Source organism: Ranitomeya imitator, chromosome 2 (genome assembly GCF_032444005.1).
Source record: "Ranitomeya imitator isolate aRanImi1 chromosome 2, aRanImi1.pri, whole genome shotgun sequence".
NCBI classification, from domain to species: domain Eukaryota; kingdom Metazoa; phylum Chordata; class Amphibia; order Anura; family Dendrobatidae; genus Ranitomeya; species Ranitomeya imitator.
Genome location: NC_091283.1, coordinates 279,696,481 through 279,711,714, shown reverse-complemented (window position 1 = coordinate 279,711,714; position 15,234 = coordinate 279,696,481). Strand labels below are relative to the sequence as shown.

The 15,234-nt window shown below is 45.0% G+C and overlaps 1 protein-coding gene across 2 annotated transcripts in view; it reads right to left on the bottom strand.

Moving 5' to 3' along the window:
- Positions 1 to 10,149: 10,149 nt before the first annotated feature.
- LOC138663137 (oocyte zinc finger protein XlCOF22-like) overlaps positions 10,150 to 15,234 on the bottom strand; it is a 41,757-nt gene continuing 36,672 nt past the window's right edge. For both annotated transcript variants that reach the window (XM_069749275.1, XM_069749276.1), the window contains exon 7: positions 10,150 to 11,961. In XM_069749275.1, coding sequence (XP_069605376.1) covers positions 11,072 to 11,961 — 890 coding nt within the window. In that variant the 3' untranslated portion in view covers positions 10,150 to 11,071. The remainder of the gene's footprint in view (positions 11,962 to 15,234) is intronic.

Sequence of the window (15,234 nt, the reverse complement as noted above, 5' to 3'; positions counted from 1 at the left end):
AGAGTCATCTCCGAGGTCCATTCTTCTGCGTTGGCAGGTCATCCTGGAATATTTGGTACTAGAGACTTGGTGGCCAGGTCTTTTTGGTGGCTTTCCTTGTCGAGGGATGTGCGTTCTTTTGTGCAGTCTTGTGAGGTTTGTGCTCGGGCTAAGCCTTGCTGTTCTCGGGCCAGTGGATTGTTGTCACCTTTGCCTATCCCGAAGAGGCCTTGGACGCACATTTCCATGGACTTTATTTCGGATCTCCCTGTCTCTCAAAAAATGTCCGTCATCTGGGTTGTGTGTGATCGCTTTTCTAAAATGGTTCATCTGGTACCCTTGCCTAAGTTACCTTCCTCCTCTGAGTTGGTCCCTCTGTTTTTTCAGAATGTGGTTCGTTTGCATGGGATTCCTGAGAACATCGTTTCTGACAGGGGATCCCAGTTTGTGTCTAGATTTTGGCGGACGTTCTGTGCTAAGATGGGCATTGATTTGTCCTTTTCGTCTGCATTCCATCCTCAGACGAATGGCCAGACTGAACGAACTAATCAGACCTTGGAAACTTATTTAAGGTGTTTTGTTTCTGCTGATCAGGATGACTGGGTTACCTTTTTGCCGCTGGCCGAATTTGCCCTTAATAATCGGGCTAGTTCTGCTACCTTGGTTTCTCCTTTCTTTTGTAATTTGGGGTTTCATCCTCGTTTTTCCTCTGGTCAGGTGGAACCTTCTGATTGTCCTGGAGTGGACATGGTGGTGGATAGGTTGCATCGGATTTGGAGTCATGTGGTGGACAATTTGAAGTTGTCCCAGGAGAAGGCTCAGCAGTTTGCTAATCGCCGTCGCCGCGTGGGTCCTCGACTTCTTGTTGGGGACTTGGTGTGGTTGTCTTCTCGTTTTGTTCCTATGAAGGTCTCTTCTCCTAAGTTCAAGCCTCGGTTCATCGGTCCCTATAGGATCTTGGAAATTCTTAACCCTGTGTCGTTTCGTTTGGATCTCCCGGCATCGTTTGCTATTCATAATGTGTTCCATCGGTCGTTGTTGCGGAAGCATGAGGTACCTGTTATTCCTTCGCTTGAGCCTCCTGCTCCAGTGCTGGTGGAGGGAGAATTGGAGTATGTTGTGGAGAAGATCTTGGATTCTCGTGTTTCCAGACGGAAACTCCAGTATTTGGTCAAGTGGAAGGGTTATGGTCAGGAGGATAATTCTTGGGTGGTTGCCTCGGATGTTCATGCTGATGATTTGGTTCGCGCTTTTCATAGGGCTCATCCTGGTCGCCCTGGTGGTTCTCGTGAGGGTTCGGTGACCCCCTCCTCAAGGGGGGGGGGTACTGTTGTGAGTTCTGTTTTTGGGCTCCCTCTGGTGGTTACTGATGGTACTGGGTGACTTGTCTTTCCTGGGTCTCTGTGTTCCACCTGTTCCATCAGGATATGGGAGTTTCCTATTTAACCTGGCTTTGCTGGCATTTCCTCGCCGGTTATCAATGTATCCAGTGTGTCTTGTTACCTCTGCTCCCTGCTCCTAGAACCTTCTGGTCAAGCTAAGTTTGGATTTTCCTGTTTTGGTGTTTTGCTTTATTTGGTTTTTAGTCCAGCCTGCAGATATGTGATTATTGCTGCTGGTTGCTCTAGTGGGCTGAAATTGCTCCTCATGTACCATGAGTTGGCACATGAGTTCAAGTAATTTCAGGATGGTTTTTTGAAGGGTTTTTCGCTGACCGCGCAGTTCACTTTTGTATCCTCTGCTATCTAGCTTAAGCGGGCCTCATTTTGCTGAAACTGTTTTCATACTGCGTATGTGCTTTCCTCTCATTTCACCGTCATTATATGTGGGGGGCTGCTATTTCTGTGGGGTATTTCTCTGGAGGCAAGAGAGGTCTGTGTTTCTTCTAATAGGGGAAGTTAGATCTTCGGCTGGAGCGAGACGTCTAGGATCATCGTAGGCACGTTCCCCGGCTACTTTTATTTGTGTGTTAGGTTCAGGGTCGCGGTCAGCTCAGGTTCCATCGCCCTAGAGCTTGTTTGTATCTGTGCTTGTCCTTTAGTGATCCCCTGCCATTGGGATCATGACAGGCGTTGTCTGCACTAACCAGCCGTGTGCATTCCTCAAAACACTGAAGGACTTGACACATGTCTTGTATCTTCGACCACTGCACATCTGACAACTCCATGTCTGCCATCCTACTGCCTGCCCCTGTATGCGTATCCTCCCACAAAAACATAACAGCCCGCCTCTGTTCGCACAGTCTCTGAAGCATGTGCAGTGTTGAGTTCCACCTTGTTGCAACGTCTATGATTAGGCGATGCTGGGGAAGGTTCAAAGACCGCTGATAGGTCTGCATACGGCTGGAGTGTACGGGCGAATGGCGGATATGTGAGCAAAGTCCGCGCACTTTGAGGAGCAGGTCGGATAACCCCGGATAAGTTTTCAGGAAGCACTGCACCACCAGGTTTAAGGTGTGAGCCAGGCAAGGAATGTGTTTCAGTTGGGAAAGGGAGATGGCAGCCATGAAATTCCTTCCGTTATCACTCACTACCTTGCCTGCCTCAAGATCTACTGTGCCCAGCCACGACTGCGTTTCTTTCTGCAAGAACTCGGACAGAACTTCCGCGGTGTGTCTGTTGTCGCCCAAACACTTCATAGCCAATACAGCCTGCTGACGCTTGCCAGTAGCTGCCCCATAATGGGACAACTGGTGTGCAACAGTGGCAGCTGCGGATGGAGTGGTTGGGCGACTGCGATCTGTGGACGAGCTCTCGCTTCTGCAGGAGGACAAGGAGGAGGAGGAGGGGGTGCGAACGCCTACAGCCAACTGTTTCCTAGACCGTGGGCTAGGCAGAACTGTCCCGAAATTGCTGTCCCCTGTGGACCCTGCATCCACCACATTCACCCAGTGTGCCGTGATGGACACGTAACGTCCCTGGCCATGCCTACTGGTCCATGCATCTGTTGTCAGGTGCACCTTTGTACTCACAGATTGCCTGAGTGCATGGACGATGCGCTCTTTAACATGCTGGTGGAGGGCTGGGATGGCTTTTCTCGAAAAGAAGTGTCGACTGGGTAGCTCGTAGCGTGGTACAGCGTAGTCCATCAGGGCTTTGAAAGCTTCACTTTCAACTAACCGGTAGGGCATCATCTCTAACGAGATTAGTCTAGCTATGTGGGCGTTCAAACCCTGTGTACGCGGATGCGAGGATAAGTACTTCCTTTTTCTAACCAGAGTCTCATGTAGGGTGAGCTGGACTGGAGAACTGGAGATCGTGGAACTAGCGGGTGTGCCGGTGGACATGGCAGACTGAGAGACGGTTGGAGACGGTATTGTTTCCGCCTGTGCCCTAGATGCAGTGTTTCCTACTACGAAACTGGTGATTCCCTGACCGCTTTGGCCTGGCAAAGAAACCTGCACAGATACTGCAGGTGGTGCGGAAAATGGTGGCCTTACAGTGACGGCAGGGATGTAGCGTTGGTGAGTAGCTTCATTGGCCGAGGGTGCTACAACCTTAAGGGACGTTTGATAGTTAGTCCAGGCTTGCAAATGCATGGTGGTTAAATGTCTATGCATGCAACTTGTATTCAGACTTTTCAGATTCTGACCTCTGCTTAAGGTAGTTGAACATTTTTGACAGATGACTTTGTGCGGATCAATTGGATGTTGTTTATAAAAATGCCAGACTGCACTCTTTCGAGCCTCGGATCCCTTTTCAGGCATTGCAGACTGAGCTTTAACCGGATGGACACGCTGTCCTCCAACAGTTTTTGGCTTTGCCACGCGTTTTGTCCCATCTACGGGCCCGGCAGATGGAACCTGTTGCGATGTTGATGCCTGCTGCGGCCCCTCCTCCTCCGCTTCAGAACTACTGCTGCCTGCACCCTGTTCCCCCAATGGCTGCCAATCGGGGTCAACAACTGGGTCATCTATAACCTCCTCTTCTAGCTCGTGCGCAACTTCGTCTGTGTCACCGTGTAAGTCGGTGGTAGAGCGTTCGTGACGGGGCAACATAGTCTCATCAGGGTCTGATTCTGGATCAGTACCCTGCGAGGGCAATGTTGTGGTCTGAGTCAAAGGACCAGCATATTAGTCTGGCTGTGGCTGTGCATCAGTGCACTCCATGTCAGATTCAACTTGTAATGGGCATGGCCTGTTAACTGCTTCACTTTCTAAGCCAGGGACGGTATGTGTAAAGAGCTCCATGGAGTAACCCGTTGTGTCGCCTGCTGCATCCTTCTCTGTTGTTGTTTTTGCTGAAGAGGACAAGGAAGCGACTTGTCCCTGACCGTGAACATCCACTAACGACGCGCTGCTTTTACATTTACCAGTTTCAAAAGAGAAGGCAAAAGAGCTAGAGGCTCAGTCAGCAAGGTAAGCCAAAACTTGCTCTTGCTGCTCCGGCTTTAAAAGCGGTTTTCCTACTCCCAGAAAAGGGAGCGTTCGAGGCCTTCTGTAGCCAGACGACGAACCTGGCTCCACAGCTCCAGACTTAGGTGCAATATTTTTTTTTCCACGACCACCTGGTGCTCCACTACCACTACATCATTACCAGCTGACAATGAACGCCCACGGCCACGACCTCTTCCACCAGACTTCCTCATTGTTTTAAAAACGTAACCAAAGTAACGGTATTTGTTGCTGTCAAACAACTTACACGGTGAGCTATAACTTCAGTATGATTTAGATATCCCTTTACAGGTGGGTGAGACCGCAAGGAAAATCAGGCACAATGTTACACACTCTGTTTTCGGTGGCACCAAATGAGAGAGATGCCACACACACAGGACTGTCACTCAAGCAGAAATGTCAATATTGATCTCCCACTTTTTTTTTTGATTTGTTCAGGGAGAATTTAGAAACCAAATTAAAAAAAATAGGCTTTCTATGGCCCACTATTTGAGAGAGAGAGAGATGGCACACCCAGGAGTCAAGACTGGCACACAAGCAGAAAGGGCAATATTAATCTCCCACTGTTTTTTTTTTTATTTTTTCAGGGAGACTTTAGAAACAAAATAAAATAAAATGTTTTTTTTCAGGAAGAATTTAGAAACCAAATAAAATAAAATTATTTTTTCAGGGATAATTTAGAAACCAAATTAAAAAAAATAGGCTTTCTATGGCCCACTATTTGAGAGAGAGAGATGGCACACCCAGGAGTCAGGAGTGGCACACAAGCAGAAAGGACAATATTAATCTCCCACTGATTTCTTTTTGATTTTTTCAGGGAGAATTTAGAAACCCAATAAAAAAAAAATAATAGGCTTTCTATGGCCCAGTGCCCACTATTTGAGAGAGAGAGATGGCACACCCAGGAGTCAAGACTGTCACACAAGCAGAAAGGGCAATATTTATCTCCCACTGATTTTTTTTATTTTTTCAGGGAGACTTGAGAAACAAAATAAAATAAAATGATTTTTTCAGGAAGAATTTAGAAACCAAATAAAAAAAATGATTTTTTCAGGGAGAATTTAGAAACCAAATAAAAAAAAAATAGGCTTTCTATGGCCCACTATTTGAGAGAGAGAGATGGTACACCCAGGAGTCAAGACTGGCACACAAGCAGAAAGGGCAATATTAATCTCCCACTGATTTTTTTTTTTTTTTTTCAGGGAGAATTTAGAAACCCAATAAAAAAAAAAAGGCTTTCTATGGCCCACTAGTTGAGAGAGAGATATGGCACACCCAGGAGTCAGGAGTGGCACACAAGCAGAAAGGGCAATATTAATCTCCCACTGATTTTTTTTTTTATTTTTCAGGGAGAATTTAGAAACCCAATAAAAAAAAAATTAATAGGCTTTCTATGGCCCACTATTTGAGAGAGAGATGGCACGCTCAGGACTGGCACACAAGCCCAAAGGCCAATATTAATCTCCCACTGTTTTTTTTTTTATCAGGGAGAATTTATAAACCCCACAAAAAAAAAACAGAAAAATGAAAAGGCTTTCTATGGCCCACTATGTGAGAGAGATGGCACACACAGGGATGGCACTCTAGCAGAAATGCCAATCTTAATCTCCCACAACTTATTTTTTTAGGGAGAATTAAAAAAAAAAAAAAAAAAAACAGGGACTGTCCTACAATTACTATCTCCCTGCAGTAATCTCAGCCAGGTATGGCAGGCAGCAATAAGGAGTGGACTGATGCACAAATTAAATAAAAAGTGTAGACAAACAAACAAGATAGCTGTGCAGAAAGGAAGGAACAGCAGGATTTGTGCTTTGAAAAAAGCAGTTGGTTTGCACAGCGGCGTACACACAGCAATGCAGCTATCAGGGAGCCTTCTAGGGCAGCCCAATGAGCTACAGCGCTGAGGAAAAAAAAATGTAGCTTCCACTGTCCCTGCAAACAAAAGGTGGTGTTGGATAGTGGAAATCGCTACAGCACAAGCGGTTTGGTGGTTAATGGACCCTGCCTAACACTATCCCTGCTTCTGACGAAGCGGCAGCAACCTCTCCCTAGGCTCAGATCAGCAGCAGTAAGATGGCGGTCGGCGGGAACGCCCCTTTATAGCCCCTGTGACGCCGCAGACAGCAAGCCAATCACTGCAATGCCCTTCTCTAAGATGGTGGGGACCAGGACCTATGTCATCACGCTGCCCACACTCTGCGTCCACCTTTATTGGCTGAGAAATGGCGCTTTTCGCGTCATTGAAACGCGACTTTGGCGCGAAAGTCGCGTACCGCATGGCCGACCCCACACAGGGGTCGGGTCGGGTTTCATGAAACCCGACTTTGCCAAAAGTCGGCGACTTTTAAAAATGAACGATCCGTTTCGCTCAACCCTAGTCACCACTTGTACTGGAGGCACTGACATGTGAAAGAGGCCTTAAAGTGAGGAAGGTGATTAAATCTTTGGGCATTCAAGTTTCAACAAATTTTAGATCGTTTATACCTCGGAATTTGGATCCGCTATACATGAAATTCCAAGCAAAAATCAACAACTGGTGTCAATTACCATTATCAGTAGTGGGTCGCATTGGTTAAAATGATTCTCATGCCCCAGCTGTAATATATGTCATCCATAACGCCCCGGGGTGGATTCCTCTGAAACATTTTTACAAATTTTAAGCTATGCTCAGACAATTAATTAGGAAAAAAGGCACCGCTCGGATTAAATGACACATTACAGAGGCTGGAGGATTGTCCGCCCCTAACCCGTGGCTGTATTTTCTAGCCTCACAATTGCAGCATCTTTAACTGCTTCAGGGCTCTATAGCTTTCATTGTCCGGTGGTATACAAGGGGGGGGAGGGGGACCAAATTATCTCATTTTTGGAAGCAGGTCATTTGGGGGAAAATAAGATGAAGCTCCCTACTCTAGTTCTCATGATTAAAACCTGGGAAAAACTAAGCAACTCCTTAATATTGATGTTTGCTCCAGTTACTCCTATATGGCAAAGCCCCAAATTGCGGGACATATTCAGGTTAGAGGGCTTTAGCCCCTTGCAACGAGCAGAGATCCCATTTATAGATCACCTTCAGTTGGATATAGTCTTTAAAAGGTTTAAGCAGTTAAGAGATGAATTCCAGCTACCACATAAGTCCTTTTTTCCAATACCTTCAATTGAGACACGCATGGCATAAAGAGGAGTTCCGTACTCCACTTAGAACCCATAATCATTTATTGTTTTCTATGGTTGGGAACCAGGGTTGTGTTGCTGGTGCAATTTCTAGATTTTATCCACTACTCCTTGCCCAGGTTATAGATAAGCATCCATTGAAGCTTAAAGAGAAATGGGAGCAGGATGTTGGGGTAAATGACAATGATCGGTGGAATGACATATTATACTCGATTCCCCAGCTGTCCACTAGTGAGGCACAAAGGCTGTCACAGATGTACCTGCTGCATTGGGTATACAGGACTCCCAAATTCCTACATAAAATTGGGGTAAGAGAGGAGGACTTGTGCCCGAGATGCGGTTCAGGCCCTGCCGATTTGCTACATGTTTTGGTCATATGGTTTCAGCTGAAATTTCTGGACCCAAGTCAAAGACCACATAAACACGGTGTTTAGGGTTGTGATTCCTACGCATCCTCTGGTTTGTGTCTTGAGTTTTGTGGATGGGGTTGCTGAAGATGCAAACATAAAAAGAACATTATATCAAGCCAGGAAAAGTATAGCAGCACACTGGTTGGACAGGGCGCCACCTACGTTTAGGGAATTTCTGGAAAAAATTAATCTACTGCTACGTCTGGAAGAAGGAGTATATAAAAAGAGGAGAGCCCTGCATAAATCCTGCAAAATATGGGAGGACTGGAAAATTCACCAAGGCATGGATATAATGTCCTTACTTGGGGGTGCTGGGTAATATTACCGTATATACTAGAGTATAAGCCAACCCGATTATAAGCCAAAGAACCTAATTTTGCCACAGAAAACTGTGTAAGCTTATTGACTCGAGTATAAGCCGTGCAAACATTGATCCCTCATCCCCGTCCTGATATCCATGGCTCCCCTCGTCACTGTCCAGGTATTCATAACATAGTAACATAGTTAGTAAGGCCGAAAAAAGACATTTGTCCATCCAGTTCAGCCTATATTCCATCATAATAAATCCCCAGATCTACGTCCTTCTACAGAACCTAATAATTGTATGATACAATATTGTTCTGCTCCAGGAAGACATCCAGGCCTCTCTTGAACCCCTCGACTGAGTTCGCCATCACCACCTCCACAGGCAAGCAATTCCAGATTCTTACCGCCCTAACAGTAAAGAATCCTCTTCTATGTTGGTGGAAAAACCTTCTCTCCTCCAGACGCAAAGAATGCCCCCTTGTGCCCGTCACCTTCCTTGGTATAAACAGATCCCCAGCGAGATATTTGTATTGTCCCCTTATATACTTATACATGGTTATTAGATCGCCCCTCAGTCGTCTTTTTTCTAGACTAAATAATCCTAATTTCGCTAATCTATCTGGGTATTGTAGTTCTCCCATCCCCTTTATTAATTTTGTTGCCCTCCTTTGTACTCTCTCTAGTTCCATTATATCCTTCCTGAGCACCGGTGCCCAAAACTGGACACAGTACTCCATGTGCGGTCTAACTAGGGATTTGTACAGAGGCAGTATAATGCTCTCATCATGTGTATCCAGACCTCTCTTAATGCACCCCATGATCCTGTTTGCCTTGGCAGCTGCTGCCTGGCACTGGCTGCTCCAGGTAAGTTTATCATTAACTAGGATCCCCAAGTCCTTCTCCCTGTCAGATTTCCCCAGTGGTTTCCCGTTCAGTGTGTAATGGTGATATTGATTCTTTCTTCCCATGTGTATAACCTTACATTTATCATTGTTAAACCTCATCTGCCACCTTTCAGCCCAAGTTTCCAACTTATCCAGATCCATCTGTAGCAGAATACTATCTTCTCTTGTATTAACTATGTATTATACGTGGTTCTCCATGTCGCTGTCCTGGTATGCATGACTCCCTTCGCTGTCCTGGTGTGCGTGGCCCCCCGTCACTGTCCTGGTATGCGTGGCTTCCCCCCTCCTGTCCTGGTATGTGTGGCTTTCCTCCTCCCATCCTGGAGTGCGTGGCTTCCCCTCTCCCGTCCTGGTATGCATGCTTCATATTACAAAAACAAACAAACATCCTACTCACCCTCCAACGTGCCCTTGCAGCATCTCGTTAATGTCGCTTTCAGCAGCTCTTCCTGTGCTTAGCGATCATTAAAGGTAATGAACATTCCCAGTGGAGACGCGTGCATATTCATTACCATAATGAGCGGTGCCAAGTGATCGCTCAGCACTGGAAGAGCTGCTGGAAGCCGGCATCAACGAGATGCTGTGAGGGCACGCTGGAGGGCGAGTAGGATGTCTTCTGGAAGGTGGCGACTGCGGCTGTCAATGTGCGTGCTATAAGAGAAATGAATATTAATTTTCCATTAGCAGCGGCACAGGCTTTAGCCACAGCAGCCTGCTCTTGCCTCTGTCTTCTGCTGCTGAGCCGCTCTCCCTCCCCCGATGGCTTTCTAAGACAATGACTCATCTATAAGCCGAGGGGGTTGGGGGCGTTTTCAGCACACAAAAAATGTGCTGAAAAACTGGGCTTATATACGAGTATATACGGTATAATTTGTGTTAAGCGAAATATATCTGATTAAGGTCGTTGGAGTGATGCATATAAAATCTGTTACCATAATGTCCTTTCTGTTTCAAGTGAAAACTTAAGAACTTGGAGACTTGGGACTTATCTTTCATAATGTTTATTTTCACATGAGTACACAGATTGCCATATTCAGCTTATGTTGATTAATATAATAAGATACTTGTTAATTGCTATGTGGTCCGGAACAAGAAGTGTTGGATGGGTGTTGTCATTTGTTGTATATAAAAAAATTCAATGAAAATGAATCGAATTAAAAAAAAAAAGATTTTACAAATGGGATAAACAATACATCATATGCAGTGCATGAAATAAACAAGATTAAAACAGGAAACTTACTATGGTGATCACAGAGATGATTTGGCTTAGCGAAGGAGAGCACTGCGATTGGGAACGTCCAGTGAACGGGATTGTACATACACTGATATATATCATTTTGCACGAACCCAGATCATAATTAACCTTGACCTTTTATCAGCACCTAAGTGACACCCAGACACCCCTCCTTGATGACCTCACGTGGGTCGGCCGGGTTGTGGGATGTTCTCAGGCCTTCAGGATTTTATAAAATTCCCAACATTGATAATAGCTTCACTCCTGAAGACTGCAGAAGTTCAAGATCGCCGCTATGTTTTTTATCGCGATTTTACCTTTCTATATAGATAGTAAACATGACATGGCTGGAGTCAGCGAGCTGATCACTACTGATTTGAAGCTTAAATGCAGGCATTGCTTTATGGATTTTAATGTTTTCTATAGCAGTGTATTATAGTAAAAAAAACTATGGTTAGTAATTTCCCTTTCTCATTTAATTATAAGACTGTCTGTTATATCTTTTTGTACAATTTGTCAATAACATATTGTTTCTCCCCATCTGAGAGCAGGGCTCATGTGATGTAACAACCTCAAGTGAGCCTCGGGAATGCGAGTCCCGGCACCACTGGAACGGCGCCTGCACAGAAGCTGAGATGAGTCTTCTTATTTTAACAAGGCCAATCATGAGGAATCACAAGGGGTTGTTTTCTGTTAAATCATTTCCAACATTCTGAACATAAAAAAGCTTCTCCCCCGTGTGAGTCCTCTGATGTGTATAAAGAGTTGATTTAGCTGCAAAAGATTTCCCACATTTTAAACATACAAATGGTTTCACCCCTGTGTGAGTTCTTTGGTGTCTATCAAGATAAGTTTTCCGGTTAAAACATTTCCCACATTCTGAACATGAAAAAGGCTTCTCTCCTGTGTAGGTTCGCTGATGTTCGATAAGCCATGATCTCACTGTAAAATATTTTCCACATTCTGAACATGAAAAAGGCTTCTCCCCTGTGTGAGTTCTCTGATGTTTGATAAGATGTGATGTATCTGTAAAACATTTCCCACATTCTGAACATGAAAATGGCTTCTCCCCTGTATGAGTTCTCTGGTGAATAACCAGATTGTATTTCTTGCTAAAACATTTCCCACATTCTGAACATGAAAATGGTTTCTCCCCTGTGTGAGTTCTCTGGTGATCAACCAGATTTGATTTCTTGTTAAAACATTTCCCACACTTGGAACAATAATAGTTATTCTCTACTGTGTGAATTTTTTGATGTTTAAGAAAAGATTTATCAAAAGGAAAACTATTTCCATAATCTAAACCTAAAAATGATTTTTTTGCTTTGTGAGCAGTTAGTTTTTTAATGTTTATTTTGTGACTTTGATTTTCTTTAGTAGTCTGTAATGAATCAGCAGACAGGACCTGTTTGAAAGGATCAGATGAGAGATCATCGCTGTGAAGGGATGTTGGTGTATCTGGAGTAATGGCAGTCACTTTAATTGTATCCTGTAGAATCTCAAGATTATCTGATTTAAAAATTGAAGATGTCAGCTGTCCCTCTGGTCTCCTGGTACAGTCATCTGCCAAGAACAAAATCAATTATTAATTTTGAATAACATATCCTTGACTTATATTTTTGAACATTTCTACTTAAACGGTCTGTAAAAATAGCTAGTTATGTAAAAATATTGATTTACCAAGACAATGACAGCTCATAGGCTAATAGAAAACCTCATAAGATGCACCAGTAGATCGTGGTGCTCAACTGTTTGTTCACTCTGCTTCCCAAATATGGAATAAAAAGCCACCAAACTGTATTGTAGGCAAAAATAACACCAATAAAAACTCTAGTCAACTGAAAAAAAAAATCCCCACTCAGGTCCATCATCTGTCAGTGGAAAAACAGATCTCCACATTATTAATGGCTCAAATTCTTTTGAAAAGTGACATGGCTTCTATGAACCAATCCAGCAATATCAGCTCTGCCGGAAGGTGCCAGATACAAGCTTGTTCTCTTCTGGTTCAGTCCTCTGTAGTGATGGGCGAGCACTAAATTGCACGGGTGCTCGACCCGAGCAACAAGCCCAATGTACGTCTATGGGAAACTCAAGCATTTTTCCGGTTGCTCCCCCCGGCGATCTTTAGAGGGACTAGAAAATGCAGAAATCGATGGGAACAGTGCTCAAATGACATGGGAACATCATTGGGAAGACCCCTGGAAGCATTTCTGACTCCCAGGTCACTGCAGTGAACAATGTTGTCAGAGTCTTACGACACTTTTACAGACTCACAATAAACGTACAAAACTAAACCAAAATGGATTTTCCTTGGAAATATATTAAGGCACATCCTTTCCAGGTTAATGACTTGTAAAGAAGGCAAAATAAATAACCAAAAACAGCAAATGCTCCTCCACACCATGGGCTATGTTCACACGTAGCGTTTTTGATGCGTTTTTGAACTTTAGCATTGCTTTCAACCAAGACAAATACATTCACTTGGAAATGTCATTGTTACATTTTACAACCTTAGCTGGCCAGGTGGTGTGTGACACATCATCAGACACATCCTGTTTCATTTATGAAGGAGGGACTATGAAAGTCACAAAGCCAATTTTTATAGGGCAATCAGGTGGCCTTTACTATTCTTAGAGATCAATCAGCCGGTTATGCTTTGTTGTTCCCATTATTAAACAGTGGGTCTCCTATACTGTTATTACCTATGCAGTGAGTGGCAAGGCTTCCAAAAATTAGGACGCATCCCAATACCCATTTGATGAGACATACAGGAGGGCCTCCTGAAAACAGTGTTCCCATTATTAGGAAGTGGGTCTCCAATACTGCATCACGGACCACGGCATGCTGGTGATCTGGTGGTGGAGGATGAGGAGAAAGGAGTACAACAGCAAGTAGCCAAAATCAAGAAGGCATGTGTGAATGTGAAGAATGTGAAGAGGTGAATGTGAAGAGGTGCATTGGAATAGACCTCTCCAAAAAAGACACTGGATTTGAGTTTATGTTATGCTGCTATCATTCGGTGGTGTTGAGAAGTCTGGCCTAATCTAGCCCTTGTTCATTTTTATAAGAGTCAGCCTATCAGAATTTTCAGTTGACAGGCGGATGCGCTTATCAGTTATAATTCCACCAGCAGCACTAAAAACCCACTCTGACAAAATGCTAGCGACAGGGCAGGCCAGGACCTCCAAGGCGTTCAGAGCCAGTTCATGTGTCCATCTTGGATACCCAATAATTATAATGCACAGAGGAATCACGGAGGACGTTGGTACGGACAGCATGGTACTCCCTCATCATCTTCCAAAACTTTGCACTCCTTGTGAGAGTATCCCGTGCCTCAAGGACTGTACGATGGGAGGGTCTAAGAAAACTCTCCCAGAACTTTGAAAGTGTTCCCCTGCCACTGTTGTGTCTCTCTCACCTGTACTCCTTGGTTGTCCAACAAACTGTGACCTCTGCCGCCAGCATTTTCAGATGGAATTTTTTTTTTTAACAATTCCGCATCAAGGGCCCTCTGGTACTGCCCCATTTTAATAGACCTGTCCACCTTGGGAATAAGAGATCGAAAGTTCTCCTTGTAGCGTGGGTCTAGAAGTGTTACCAACCAGTAATGACGGTCACACAAAATTTTGAGAGTGCGAGAGTCACAGTTGTGCAGGTAGTACCGTCTATAGCGAATGAAACTAGCTCCTGTTCTTCCTCCTCCTCCTCCTCTTCCTCATTGTCACCCAATCAACATTGGGATGAGATGAGGCTGGGCTGTGTGTAATCACCGTGTATGGTTCCTTTCTACATCCCATCGTGCTCGGCCTGCAATGCATCCTCTTTGATTGTGAAAGGAGAGTGTTTCAGAACAAAGAGAAGCGGGATGGTGACACCTTATATGGTGTCATCACCACTCACCATCTTGGTGGAGTCCTCAAAGTTTTAGAGGATGGTACATATGTCTGACATCCATGTACACTCCTGAGGTCTTATGTGTGCAGTCTGAACTGAATACCAACGGCCTTGTTGATGCTGGTACAACTGCCCTCTTCTGCTCACAAATCCTTTCCAACATCTTCAGGATAGAGTTCCAGCACGTGGGGACATCACAGACCATTCAGTGAGCTGGAATCTGCTAACGCTGCTGAAGCACGGCAAGGGCGGCGGAAGCTGGAGCTGACTTTCTAAAATGGGCACACAGACGGTGTTAGGGCTAGCGGAATGCACCAAATAATAAGACAGATAGAGTATGGTGTGTTCGCAGCCCGGGGTCCACCGTGCAGAGATGGAACCTGCTGCCAAGCAATGACGGACTATATGGCGGTACAAAGTAAATACACACACGGGTTAACCTCACCCTGTGTGAAGGAAGCGAACCCTGTTGCGTCACAGGGCCGCGGTACCGCACTAAGAGCGCAAGCAAGGAGACTCAGAACTCAATCCCAAGGCACAGGATTTGAGTACATAGACCTCATGCGCTCGACACCGCTACTGGGGTGTCAGAGTGACAGCATTAGAAGCACGAGAGTGCATGCAGTGCCGCACTGGCGAATGCCACTAACCACCCAGGCTTGGGTCAGGAAAGCGCTATGAAAGCACACGGCGCCGCACTGGCGGTCAAATGTTGTGAATTCTGTGGCTGAGTTCACTTCTGTGGTCACAAGTGGTATTGCAGTCTCTGGGCTTCCTCCCTCAGGTGTTTTGGTGAGCTCGTTGGCTGCCTTGCTATTTAGCTCCACCTGAGTCTGTCTTCCTTGCTCCTTGTCAATGTTCCAGTGTTGGATCTGAGCTACTGCATCTTTCCTTGGGCCTGCTGCTCTGCTAGATAAGTGCTTCTAGTTTGTTTTCTGTTTT